Source organism: Perna viridis, chromosome 3, assembly GCF_037379345.1.
Source record: "Perna viridis isolate PV_CMFRI_1.1 ecotype Kerala chromosome 3, ASM3737934v1, whole genome shotgun sequence".
In the NCBI taxonomy this organism is placed as follows: Eukaryota; Metazoa; Mollusca; class Bivalvia; order Mytilida; family Mytilidae; genus Perna; species Perna viridis.
This window is the reverse complement of record NC_142447.1, coordinates 37,944,221-37,958,155: the sequence shown is the minus strand read 5'-3', so window position 1 is coordinate 37,958,155 and position 13,935 is coordinate 37,944,221. Positions and strand designations below refer to the sequence as shown.

General features: G+C 31.7%; 1 protein-coding gene across 1 annotated transcript in view; it reads left to right on the top strand.

Annotated features, from left to right (window-relative positions):
• Positions 1 to 2,684: 2,684 nt before the first annotated feature.
• Positions 2,685 to 13,935, top strand: part of LOC148622152 (antiviral innate immune response receptor RIG-I-like) — a 28,943-nt gene continuing 17,692 nt past the window's right edge. The window contains exons 1-8 of the mRNA XM_088571759.1: positions 2,685 to 2,823; positions 3,582 to 3,710; positions 6,248 to 6,376; positions 7,054 to 7,386; positions 8,064 to 8,222; positions 8,783 to 8,917; positions 12,571 to 12,909; positions 13,634 to 13,777. Coding sequence (XP_088427885.1) covers positions 3,599 to 3,710; positions 6,248 to 6,376; positions 7,054 to 7,386; positions 8,064 to 8,222; positions 8,783 to 8,917; positions 12,571 to 12,909; positions 13,634 to 13,777 — 1,351 coding nt within the window. The 5' untranslated portion in view covers positions 2,685 to 2,823; positions 3,582 to 3,598. The remainder of the gene's footprint in view (positions 2,824 to 3,581; positions 3,711 to 6,247; positions 6,377 to 7,053; positions 7,387 to 8,063; positions 8,223 to 8,782; positions 8,918 to 12,570; positions 12,910 to 13,633; positions 13,778 to 13,935) is intronic.

Genomic DNA, 13,935 nt, shown 5'->3' with positions numbered 1-13,935 from the left:
CTGAGATACCTATTCATAAATTAGATTATATTTCCAAAATACACAATTATAGGAAGAAAGCTAAACTAAGAGATATTTAGTCTTTGGTAGGAAAGCTAATTTTTTTGGCTACGTGTGTTAGATCAGGAAGAATTTTTATGTGTAGAATTTTGAACGGGCTCAGTGATGTTTATGAAACAAGGGGCTATATCAAAATACCCTCAGATGTTAGAAAAGATATTCTTTGGTGGAATACGTTTTTGCCCCATTTAATGGAGTGTCAATTATGGCTCTTGAAGAATGGTTGCATCCAGATTTTCTTATGTCGCCTGATGCTTGTATCAGCGGATGTGGTGGATGGTTTAGAGGAAAATATTTCCATGAACAGTTTCCTTAATTCATTTTGGATAAGAATTTACAAATAAACGCATTGGAAATTTTGGCTATTATGGTTTGTCTTAAACTGTGGAGACCAGATTTAAAGTATAAGCGCTTAAAGTTGTTTTGTGACAATACTGTATCTGTACAGGTTCTTAACACTGGGAAACCCAGAGACGTTTTTCTACAATCTTGTTTAAGAGAAATATGCTCAATTTTTTTCTAACAATGAACAGAAAAAGTATTCACCTAAATATATACCCTGTCAATAATGACCCTTGGCTATACACATACATGTACATAAAGAGTACTATTTAATCGTCGTAATTAGCTGTTTTAATTTATTTATTAAAACTAACCAATTACTCTGGTATGAATAGACAAACAAATGTTAAAAAAATAATTTATTTAATTTGCCAGAAAACAGCAGGAAATTATTTCCTGCTTGATAATAACATAACATAATGAAAAGATTAATTCTATCACATTCACTTTCTCTCGAAATCATATGAAACACTATAAGGCGGGCCACAAAAAAACATGAATCGGCCAAACAAGCCCGCCAAACACTACAATAAAGCAATAACATGTACATATCACAAAAAAACCCAAACTATATAAAAAAGAACAAAAAATCTACATGAGTTGCTCTACTTCCTGATGTAGAATAAGCTTCCAAGAAATGATGTTCTCCCTTGTAAAAGCTCTACGTCCCTAAAAGCTGTACGAGATGGTCTGCTCTCTTATCAAGCTCGGACTTTACAAAATGCTCTACTTTCGTACAGAGTAAACTTCCAAAGGATGAAGTTCTCCTTTGTAGAAGTTGGCCTAAAAGATAAAGCAGAATTTTGTAGATATATACATATTACAGAAATACAAGAAAAAAATAATACATCATAAAAATAATTATCATCAACAACAAAAATTACACTACATAGATAACTATATAAAATCACAAGTCCTTAATATATATTTGATTTCTGTTTAACATAAGAAATTTATTTATTTAGTAGATGATGAACTGTATTGATAATACACCATCTTAATTGCGTGGTACCTTCATAGCTCAGGTGTAAGCCATCACGATATGAGAAAAATTGTCGTACAGGTTGACCCCTTTACTAAAAATCTTATATAAGATTTAATAAATCCTACATTGTTTCTAAGAACAAATTGCCTTGGTTTTATTAAAATCGACGGGTCGTGGTAAAATATAAGAAAATAGAATTTTAGACCCATCAAAATATTGTAAACAAACTTTCAACAAAAATCTAAAATTTGACATAATCTTGTGGATCTTATTTGTGTTAATATCATTAGTGCCTACATGTAAAATAATGTGAGAAAATTGTTGTAAATTAAACTCTCCTCTTTTATTTTTTCTTCAATGTCCACCAGATGTGCACCTCTATAAACCATGACAGTGAGATTATCCACTTGATCCACGTATTTAGCAATAAAATCCGAAATAAAGACTTACATGAAACTTATCTGAAAAAATTCAAGTTTGGAGAGACTGAGCTAACTTCCTAGCAATAGTGATTTTATCATCCAATGAAAATTCTAAATGAATTAAATATGCGTCACTAGCCCAATCATCGAGTATTTTAATCATTTCACCGGGCACTTGCGAACGAAAACTAAATGTAGCACTTCCCCTTCTCGATATAATAACTGAATATGAAAGTCGTCTAATGACGGAAATGAATGGCCTAAAAATAAATGTGAAGTACGAACTCCACTTATGTAATTTTTAATAGAATCGACAGATTTAAAAGATCTGCTGAGGAATTAAATAAACAAACAGTCTCTGACGATGCGGGTAAAGCCGACAAATTAAAAAATGTACAAAATAATAAAAAGGCTCTCCAGTGAACTTTCAGATTTTTTTCTAGTACCCTCAGGGTAAGCTGAAACAGAAGACTTCTTAACGTCTCTTTTTTAAGTATGAAACTCATATTCTGAAAAATACAAAAAGAAGGACTCATCAAAATTACATTATTCCAAAATATATCTAAAAAAAGTTGACTACCATTCATGTTTAAATTCAAAATAACTGTCTGAAATGTTAAACTCTATCAAGTCACATGAATTGAAATCCCTTTGAACTATCTCATGAAAAAGAAAACTATTATTTTTGTCCAAATGCCAGCGAGATAGTAAATCTGCTACTCTGTTGGAATAACCTTGCAAATGAACTGCTTTAATTTCAAACTCATGAACAGCAGCTAAAATGCATATTTCTCTTAAACAAGATTGTAAACTCACCAGAACGAAATCATATGATAATCACGTGATAATAGCAAAATCATGTGTACATGTAAACAGATCACTTCCATTACAAAAGCATTTCGAAGGTTAAGCAAGGATGTACCCCAACAGTGCTAGAGGTTATCTGGCAAGCTACTTTTTGACTTGGTGCCATCCTAACCTCTAGCAGCTTACATGTTGAAAGCCACCGAAAATGTGAGTTAGCAAAGCATGTGTTTTAAAATATTTGAAGTCTTTTATAGAAGAAGTTTAACCTTCCGGAAATCAAGCGATAAAAATCCTATATTTTCTTAAAGAGGTCCATGTAATATAGTGCTTTTGTGCGGATTCTGTTGCCGCCTGTCACCTGTTGTGTAGATCGTTTGATAACTTTTTAAAAAATCTCCTCTGAACCCTGAAATCGGATTTTCGAAACTATGGTCGATTTGTATATAGCTATAAATATGAGGTGAGTTTCCTTATCTTAACAACAGAGATATATTTGGTTATTTCCCGATTATTATTCAATTTCATTTTTGTCATGCACTGAAAATTGAAAGAGAGGATATCTCTCATTCAAAAGTAAAACGATTTTTAATAAGTGGCCGAGTGTCAGATCGTTATTTCCGCCTTGTTTGTTACTTTCGTCCTGTATTATACTTATAATTTTCATTTTGTTTCATTACGTTTCGTTTCGGTCCATTTAGTTTTCGTTCCGCAGTTTACAGGTACCGAAGAAGGTCAGTCATTTTTGAGAAATTTTAAAAATTGACGTCGCCGGTTGACCCAGAGAACATTACATTTTATTCCAATCAAAGGGCCCTTTACTGAGCATATATGACATATAAGTGGTACGACTTATTTTAATTCTGGTGACCGAATTAATAAGTGTTGGAATACTCCAGAATTTCCAAATCCCACATCTACTTTCTTTTTCTATATTTAGATTAGGTGCTTTCCACTTTGATTTTCAGGAAAGATGTCATGAAAAATGGCGACTGGTACAGATTACAGTTGTGTGCACCTGTATTCTCCGATTTTAAAGTATATTCTGACGCCAGCAGAGTTAACTTCATCAAAACTAAAGACAATTATTAAGGATGGTGCGTATTATTTTAAGTCTACATTAGTTAGCTAACAGTAACACGATAGCTAATTTTTTTGTACTTTCGTTTGCCGGTTTGGACTGTAATAGTATATAATAATTATAGTATATAATTTTCTTATCGACACAGCGATTATACTAAACACTGCAAGGACAAAGGACAAAACTAATTTGGTTCACATTGAAAAAAATTAAGACAATTTTGAATATATATCTATACCAGTTATCACACTAAGCTTGAACTACTGACTTATGTCATGAGCAACATTGAAACTTAATTACAGTTTATACAGGTGAGGACTCAGTGGTGACTAGCACAGGTCGTGACTTAAAAACTCTATAATTGGGTACACCCCGAATGTGTAACCCGTACCTTAACCCAAATCACTATGTCCACGATTTTTCTATTATTATTATTAGGAATTTTATAGTCAAACTTGGCCCTAAAGTCCTTATTGATGTTTGAAATGAATTGAAGTTAAAACTAGTTGAAAACATTTATGATATTTTCAAATTCAATCAATTTTATGTTCTCAAATGTCACGAAATGTGTAAGCGGAAGTTACCATACCAAACTAATGATTGACTATTTCTCACTTTGAAGTCCAAGTTTTGCATTTTTTTCTGAAAAAATTCAGAGGTTAAAACATCATTTTAAGACTTTGGAAAACTTTTTGAAAGATTTGATATCGTTTAAAAAAAAATTTTTTTGGAGTTCCATATTGTTCTATAGCATGAATCCCTGTACCAGCAAGTAATGGATCTTATCAAGAATGGAAAAGAAAATCTCATACACATACCTGTTAATCTAGTCAAACCTAATTTTGGGAGATCTCCTGCAATCCATCATAAAATTGCGGGAGATTTTGCGTGATGACATTATCAACATATTTTGTTATGTTATAAATTAAATAAAACAGAGGATTTTAAATATTTTTTTCAAAACCATAAATACATGATATATATAAATCAATCAACAAAATGAATTATACATGTATTCACTGAAGTGATGCTTGGTATGGCATAAAATAGATTTTGCCTTGTTCCAATGTTCATCACTGCCATGTCAATGAATCTGGTTTTGATGTCCATGTTTCCATCTGTAAGATTGCGAACAACAATGGCAAAGAACTTTTTGGCACCCCTACCATTGCTTTCATCACAAAAAATACTGAATGGTTTTTGTTTACAGTTTTCAAGTACGCTTACCCTACCGGTGCACCTGGTCCATGCTCCTAGTTTTTAGTGGAGTCCGAATTGCTCATTTGCTTTTGTTACTTCATATGTATGATTTTAGTTACTCTATGTTCTTTGTTGTGAATGTCTGTTTTTCATGTCTGGTCTTTGTCCCTGGATCACATTCTTCTGATTACTGCTTTAAACATTGGTTCCTTTTGATTACTCTTTCAATCACTGTACATTTGTAGCCTCAAGACTTGGTATGATAGCCAGCTTTATGATTTGGGTGAATTTAGTCCTTTTACATTAAAGTTTCTCTTCAATTTTATTGTCAGATAATGTTTTTTTCTCTCAAAAAGTCAGTAAAATTATCAGTCTCACGGAACAGCATGTTGTGTGCGGCCACAAAGTTCATAAAATCTTGACATCACTATCCATTCGAAATTGTAAATTATACTATTTGTTGATATGAACGAAGATAATTCTAGAGAGACTCATATGTCGATCAGCTGTTCCAAGTGTTTTGATGATAAAGCGCTTTCGCAACCCACGCGGTTGTTGACATAAACAATAATGGCTGACAATAATTGACAAAAATTTGATAAATTCAATTAGGGAGGTTTTTACGGAAGGAATTCTTCATACTGGAAGATTGATCCCTCCTGCAAGGGATACTTTTTTTTTGTGGGTCAAAATGTAAAATTACGGGAGACTCCTGCAAAAACGGGAGGGTTAACACCTATGCATAGATAAAATCTGATGCAATTTTAATTTATCACCCTTGAATAATTGAATAATATTATGGTGTTCTAATGTGAAGTACATATTAATATTGTACAAATAACAAAATTACCAGACTTTGATCTTGGGTTACGGAATTTTAGGTTACACATTTCAGTGCTTTTGAGTATATGGTTACGGGGAAAAGTTGGTACGGGTACAGATTACACATATGGTATATATCCTAAAATTGTAAAACAGTAAAAACAATGAAAAATATTGCGAGAAGTCATGATTTTTCTATAGGTATTCTTCCACTGCTTCATTGATGTAGAAGTGTCTGGCTACTTTCTGTCTTGGTGTCATCAATATTGAATAGAATGCTAACATAAGTAAAAATATTTTTTTTATTTATTTATACGGTATGTTAGTAAATTAAGTTGAGATGTAAATATGGTATACATGGTTTTAATGAAAATCTTTCAATAACATTAACTAAAACACAACCACCAACCACAGTCTTTGCATGAATTCTTTATTCTTTATAGTCACATGACTTCCCATAATTCAGTTTTGTTATATAAGAGTTCATTGGCATTTAAAGTAGTACCTTTCTCAAATTATTTCATATTACAGATGCTTTGAATGCTGTGAAAGAAAGCAAAGTGCAAGAAAAAGAAAAAGTGTTGAAGATTCTAGAGTTAATTGGTGAAAGTGAAGATGACAGTAAATTGGAACTCTTGATTGGTGTCCTTGACATTTTAGGTAAGCAATGTTTGGTTTACTGTTTTAATTGTACATATAAAACAATAATTGAAATTATTACATATATGAATAGAGAGTATAGAATAAATATAGAAATGAATTTAAAGTACTAAAATGGCAGTGTGTGAGAGTAAAGCATGGATACAACAAAATTTTAGTTTTAATTTTAATTTTATCAAAAAAAAAAAAAACTCAGAAAATATGTTATGTGTAAAACTTACAGAGGCCTTTAAATAAAATATGATGTATACTAATGTATTCTTTCTTATTTGGTGATTCACGTGGAAAAATTCCACAAGAATATATACAATTTTTAAAATTTGTAATGGGAGAGCATGATTTGACACACAAAATTGTATTATCCCCATCAAGAATTGAACCTTAGACCGGTAATAAGGCAGCAACAAATAGATTGGCTAAAGAATTAATCCTTTAGTGGCTATTTGATTGTACACGTACATATTTCAATACAGGTAAGTTATCGCTGCGAAATCGTAGCTCTTGATCTTTTTTTTTTTTTTGATTTTGCGTTAAGAAAATACAATAAAAATAGTTAGAGCTACGTTTCGCAGCTAGGTAAGCTATTAAAAGAGGCTGTGGATTTTTTTCCTGTTTGGTAGATCATTAGTTTTTGAGTTCACCACAACCATGTTTAAAAAAATCTATTGTACTTTCAGGGTTTATATTCGTCCAGAAAGCATTATCTAAACAACACAGTGAAGAGACACAGGAAAAGTTAAAGAAAATTGTTGTCATCCTTGCTGAAGAAGGATTGGACACAAAAACATTATCTAAACTAGCACTAGACCATGGGTTGATACAGGCTGTAAATCATGAGAATGTATTAACAGAATGCGATAACTATGATGATAAAACTGGGCTGATAGTCTTGATTGACAGTGTTGTGACTCCACCCCCTGATGAATGGTATGAAGAGTTCATGAAATGCTTATGTGAGGCTGATTATGGAGAGATTGTCACAAGAATCAGGGATTATGACAACATGGAAGGTAACTAAACTAATCTGAGCATGCCAACCATGAAAATTGGTTCCCAGCAATTAACATTTCTTAATCATTATTCTTTTTGTTTTTAGATTTTTAATGTCAGTTTTTCATAAATATGATCCTAAGATTTTTATAGTTGACAGGATTTGAACTACATGATGATAGACTCCATTCTGTGAAAAGACATCACTTTTTTCAATTGTTGATATTTTCATCAGCCAAACTTCCTGCTTCAGATAATTATATCCAAATTTCTAAAAGAAAAAAAAAAACGTAAAACAGAAAATGATTTACTGAATTCATTTGCTCCACGATTTCTTATAGTTTCATTGCCAATCAAAATTTGATAGTATTTATCATATTTGAATGTTTTTGTCTGTTTTTGGTCATATACATCAACCTAATAAACTTCACTAGAAAAATCTATTAGTATTTTGTAAAAAATGTGAAATCAAAAAGTTCTAAGCAACTTTATTTTGAAGTCTCAAGTCTCACTAGATGTTTATATGTATTCAATGGAAATCTAGACAACATAGAAGTCTACATTACATTAGTATATAAACATGGTAGAATGATACATGTAATTTTGACTTCATCCTTATTCTATATCACTTACCATTTTTGTATGAAATGTATTAATAAAGTCTTTAATTTATGAATTCCTATATTTTATAATTCAGAAGAATGTTCAGCTTCAAACAGTAAACAACAGTCATTTGAAAGTCTATCTGAAGATGAATACTGGAGAAAACTGGTTATGGAATTGTTTCATAAATTTATTATTGCCCATGTCAGACCTTCAGATTTGATTGTGAATCTATATAATGTCCTAGGAAAGGGTAAATATATGATGTGTACTGATCAGTTTTTTTTGTCTGTCAGTGAAACTTTGATACTTCTGTAATCTTCTTGCTAATGAAATTTAAGTGCCACGATTATTTCTTTCAAAAAAATAATAAATAAATGAGAGAAATTAATATGAATTATGGAATTTCATGTCTGCTATGAAATAGAATCATCCAATACAAACATTTTTATGGTCTGTGATTGCTGGTCCTTTTATTGAAATAGAGAATTTGAAAACCTGCCAAGTTCTTATGTGAAAATGGAAAATACCTTAAGCATACATGTTTCTATAATTTTTAATTGTTTTTTTGCAAAAAAATACACCCTGGAAGTGTGACACATCTGTTGTAAAGAAAGATAACTCTTGAAATTGGGAGAATACTCATACTGTATACTGAAAAGAGAAAAAGAAATACATTTGCTCCTTGTACTACTCTGATTACATTAAAAAAAGATCTGTTGCTGAAGAAAGAAAAACATACATAAATAGTCTCTAATTTCTTTAATTTAATAGAAAAAGGATTTTTCATGTCATTTTTTTTTTTAATCTTAGCTGACATTATAAAAATTAGGAAAATGCAGAACCAGCAGTCAGAGGAGGAAGCCATGAGAGAAATGCTACAGAAGATTGATGAGAGTACATCTCCTGGTAAATGGGCTTCATTTAGAGATGCACTGCATAATGCAAGTAAGATTTTTATCAGCACTCAATTGTTTATTTCAAAATTACTGCAAGCATTTATTATTGCCTTTTTATATAACCACAAATAAAATGGTATGGCGCTGTCACCATCCTTGTTGTCGTCATCTGTATAAACTTGGTTTTCGTGTGATAATTTGATATTAGTTGAATGATCTTTATCAAAAACAAGTTTCCAAATCACAAAAGGAAGGTTGGTATTGATTTTGGGGGTTATGTCCCAAATGTTTTGGTACAAGGTGCCAAAAAGGGACCAAAAACAAATCTTTCCTAAAATTTAACTTGATCACTCAAGTGTTGTTGCAGAATATTATATTATCACCGAAGGAAGACTTGAATTGATTTTGTGGGTTAGACCTTAAAACTTCTAGGAATAAGTGGCCAAAAAGAAGCCAGAAACAAGCGTTTTCCTAACGTCCAAACAATAACTTGGGTCAATGCAAATGGATTAATACCACAAAAGGAAGACTTGGATTGATTTTCAAGGTTCTGCCTTATTCCATAACATAAAAATTAAGGACCACAGAATGGCTAGAAACAAGTGTTTTTTTCTGATTTCTGGATGATAACTTCAGAAGTAGGGAATGGATCACTTTAAAATTGTCAAAAAGTGCATTATTGGGTTTTCTGTGTATTATTATTTTAACTGAAATCTCGGGGTTCTTATGATTTGCTGAATCTACATGTAACCATGTTTTTAGATTTTGGATACTTGGTCATAATTGGTAAGTGTCCAGTTAAAAAATTAAGGTTCATTTTGTGTCAGAAACATATGCAGTGTTAATCGTTTAATGACAATCCAAACTCAGAGCTATATCAAGCTTGAAAGTTTTGTTTATGTCTTGTCTATGCTAATTTTTTCTAGGTTTGACCTCAGCAGTCAAATCAAGCTATGCCCTATAAATATTTTTTATTCAATAGTAAAATGATCAAATGACATCCATGAATTTTAAGAAAATTATTTAAAAACCAAATGGGTACAAAATATCTTGCAAATGGAGATAATCAAACATTTATTGAAGCTTGTCCAACTTGACAATCGTGATTTACAAAAGCTGATCCAAGGTCAGGCCCGAAACTTCCTGATTTGTCATAAAAGTTGCTTGATATAGAAACTTGAAATCACTGGAGCAGCCCCAATGGGCCAGTTGATGCCCCCACTTCATAATATCTGGATGTGCTACTGATTTAAATAAAATAGAAGTTTGGGAGGGTATTCTCTTTGTGTGCTTGCTTAAAGTATTTCTAGTTATGACTGTAAACATAGGTAAAACTTACGTCAGGAAACTGTAAGCTATTCCAACAAATTTAGGAAATATTGGATATATTAGCACATATCTCCAATGAAATCATTTTTAAGTTCAAGTGGCCGAAGTCCATGTGAGCTTTTGCCATTACTTGGCATCCATTGTTGTCATTGTTTTCTTCGACTGTAGTCTTTCAAACATCTTCTCCTCTTAAATTACTTTAATGGGCTAAGATGAAACTTAGCATAATTGTTCCTTAGAGTGTCCTGCACAAGTCTATGCTATGATTTTTGATCTGTAGAAAAACATGGTGGCCCTTACTAAAATGGAACATAGGGGTAAGACAGTAGTTTTTTCCATATATCTTCACAACTGTTTTGTTAAACCAAATTCTGACACAGTGGTAAAAATATTCAGCCTGTTGAGAGCTACCTGTATGCCAATTTTTGGCTATTTTTGGTCTTATTACAATGTTGTTCAAAAATCTTCTTCTCTGAAACTGCTGATTCAGAATCGAATGAAATTTGATCAGATTGTTCCTTGTGGTATTCTGCACAAACTGATAGTTCTAAATTTTTGAAATGCTGAAAATCATGGCCACTGTTACTAAAAATAGAAAAAAGAGTTCAAAATAATTTTTTTTTGCAGCTCAAAAACCATTGAATTTAGCAAAATTCTAATAGTTAGTTATAGTGTTCACCTTCAGAAAATGGATCTATGCCAAAATGTTCAAATTGATTTGTTGCCTGATGTAGGAGTTATGGCCCCTGAAACAGATTTTTGTTCTTGTTTTTCACATGTATCACTTTGAAAATTTTCTTTGAAATCAATAACAGAAATTAATGAAAGTTGATATAATTGTTTTTTAGGGTATCTTGCAAAAACTGATCCTTTAAAATTTTTCATTGGTCGGAAAATATGGCTGTCATTACTAATATGATGAAGATGAAACCTTTTAACACTCCCGAAGAAACATTAATTAAAAACAACTTTGATTTGATATTTTATACTTATAATCTTCAAGTATGGCAAATTTTGTAGTGATATATATTTGTCCTAAAGCATTATAATGAATGTAGTGGTCTGATATGTCTATTAGGCGAAATGTCTGGCATTCATAAGGAATTATTGGTTGTCATGGTCCGAAATATCTTTGGCTCGAATTGTCCGGCACTGGTTAACATTATGGTCCTTATATTTGTGAAACGTCTTCAAGGATATCTTTTGTTGCATTTAGTTTCGGTTCATTCTGTTCTATTTGGTATAGTTAAATTATGTTTTTATAATGATTTGATTCATTTTATCGAATTGATTCGTTTACGATTCTTTCTTTTATTGATTATTTTTCGTTTCGTTTTGGTTCGTTTTTGTTTCGCAATTTTTATGACCTCAGAATTATAGATAATATTGATTACGTAATTTTCGTAAACATCTTGACGCCATACTGCAGACTATAATGCCAACCCTATCTTGGAAAATCTATGATTTGATTTGTATTTAATTATCGAAACTAGCAAATATTTTCGAGACTGGTTTGGCTCTCAATCACACATTTACAAGTATATGCAAATGAAGCTGCCATTATGCTGTTTTTCAGCTCCTGAAAATGCAGGTACAAACCGGATATTGATTCTTTTTCTTGCCATAAGTATACAGAACCAAGTTGATAATACAACCATAAACGCTGCCTTCAGGAACGTATAAATAGAACAAAATGCGTTTTTTGCTATATTTTTCTTTACTATAGAGAAATATTGGAAGATGACAGCTACTCATTTGAAAATGGCTGGCATTTTTTCCAGTTGCTTGGATTCCAGTTATTTTTGATTTCATCAGGAAACATGGTATTTTAAGTTGAATAGGGATGTTGAAAGTTTGTTCTTGGCAGCCATTTTCCCACTAATTTTATACTTGCTTTGATTTCAACAGTTTATATAGTAAGCATGGTCTCCTGAGTTAAATGGTGATGATTAAAATGTTGTTAAGCCATGATTTAACTTCATTTGATGATCTTTTTTGCAGCAAGTGTATACTGGGCTAATGCCCCTTTAGACCTGGTGAAATAACAGGGCATAGGGATCCGTGCCAAAAATTTTTTTAACAGGTTAAAAAGTACTTCGAAGGCTTTTCCAACATTTTAGATTGCATTAGGTGCTCAGTTGAACTTGGAGCATTCATCAATATATGTTCTTTTTCTGCATTTTTTTTGTCAAACATGGTAACAAAGCATGATACCTTTACTTATTTAGTTAATAGGGTATGTTTGAGAGCCTCTTGTTTCAAAAAGCACAGAAGAAAAATAATTATAAATATCCTAACTATTTAAAGAAATGGCTTTCATTTCATTTATTTCTAGTAATAACATCATCTGAGCTACATTGATATTTCTTGCAGATTATGTAAAAATTATTGAAGCTGTTGATGGAAGACTAATAAACTTTGAAGATGAAGAAAAGTGGCAGAATATGATCAAGATCTTTAATGAAGTTTTAATGAGCAAAATAAATCCTTTTGAAATTTTACCTGACTTAGTAAATGAAAAACTCATCAGTGAAGAAGAATTACAAGAAATATCTCAAGAATGTAGATATAGAGGAGAAAGGAGTGCAAATTTTTTGCTACTGATGTGTATTCCAAGGCGCCATCCTGAGTGGTATCCTGTGTTTATGGAGGTGCTATTTCTGAAAGGATGGGATGAATTTGTCAATGAGATTGATGAAGATGAATGGAAAAGTGGGTTTTTAAATGATGAGACCAATATAAAAACTCAAGTTTTTTTTTTTTTTTGTGATTGGCCTTATGGAAGTTTTTTAGAAGATAATTTTGTCCAAAACCTTTTTAAAATTAAGGGCAAAGGAGGTGCAAAAATAATCATTTCATACAATTTAACTATACAACTCCAGTAAAAGTGTAGGAATGTCTATGATATTGTTCCACGACAGTCTAAACCAGAATAGTCAGACTGGTAATGATTTTAGGGGTCAAAGACTTGAACATTTTAGAAATTTGGGGCAAAAAAGGGGGGCCAGAAATGAAAAGAAGACTGGGATTTATTTTAGAGGTTGTGACTTAAGCCGAATAAGGAGGGCCATAAACAAGCTTTTTTTTTATTTCTGGATAATAACTTTAGTAAAATGGAATGAAATGCTTTGAAATTTGACTACATGGTGCCATGCTCCCAAAGGAAGGCTGGGATTGATTTTGGAGGTATTTAGAAATAAGGGGTAAAAAAATCAACCACTTCAATTCAGGTCTAGTTCTTATCCTGTCTCAAGTTTCTAATTGTTATCAAAATTCAAATCTGTATCAAATTGGAATGGTATATCAATACTATCCCCAATTGTTTAGGGTTCTACTTCTGCAGTTGTATCAAGCTACATTCTTAAACCATTTTATGACTATGTGCTATTCATATAATCAGTGTGAAGCATGTATTAACATGTTGCTTTTACTTCAGGGCTAAATCAGAAACATGAAGGAAAAATGACTAAAAACTCTAAGTTCTATGCTGATCAAAGTGTAAATATTGCAGTCAACACATCCAAGACAATGGTGGTTAAATTAAATGATGTGACAGTTGTTAAAGAAGCCAATGTTTCTTGTAAGCTTTTTTTTTTTTTCACTTTTTTCAAGAAAGCTGTAGTTGCTCTCTTAAAATATTTATGTATTAAGCTTTTAAGGCATGAAAATGATTATGTTAATAAAAGCCTTTATCTCAACTGTCATTAAAAGATTCTCAGTGGTAAATCAATAATTTCA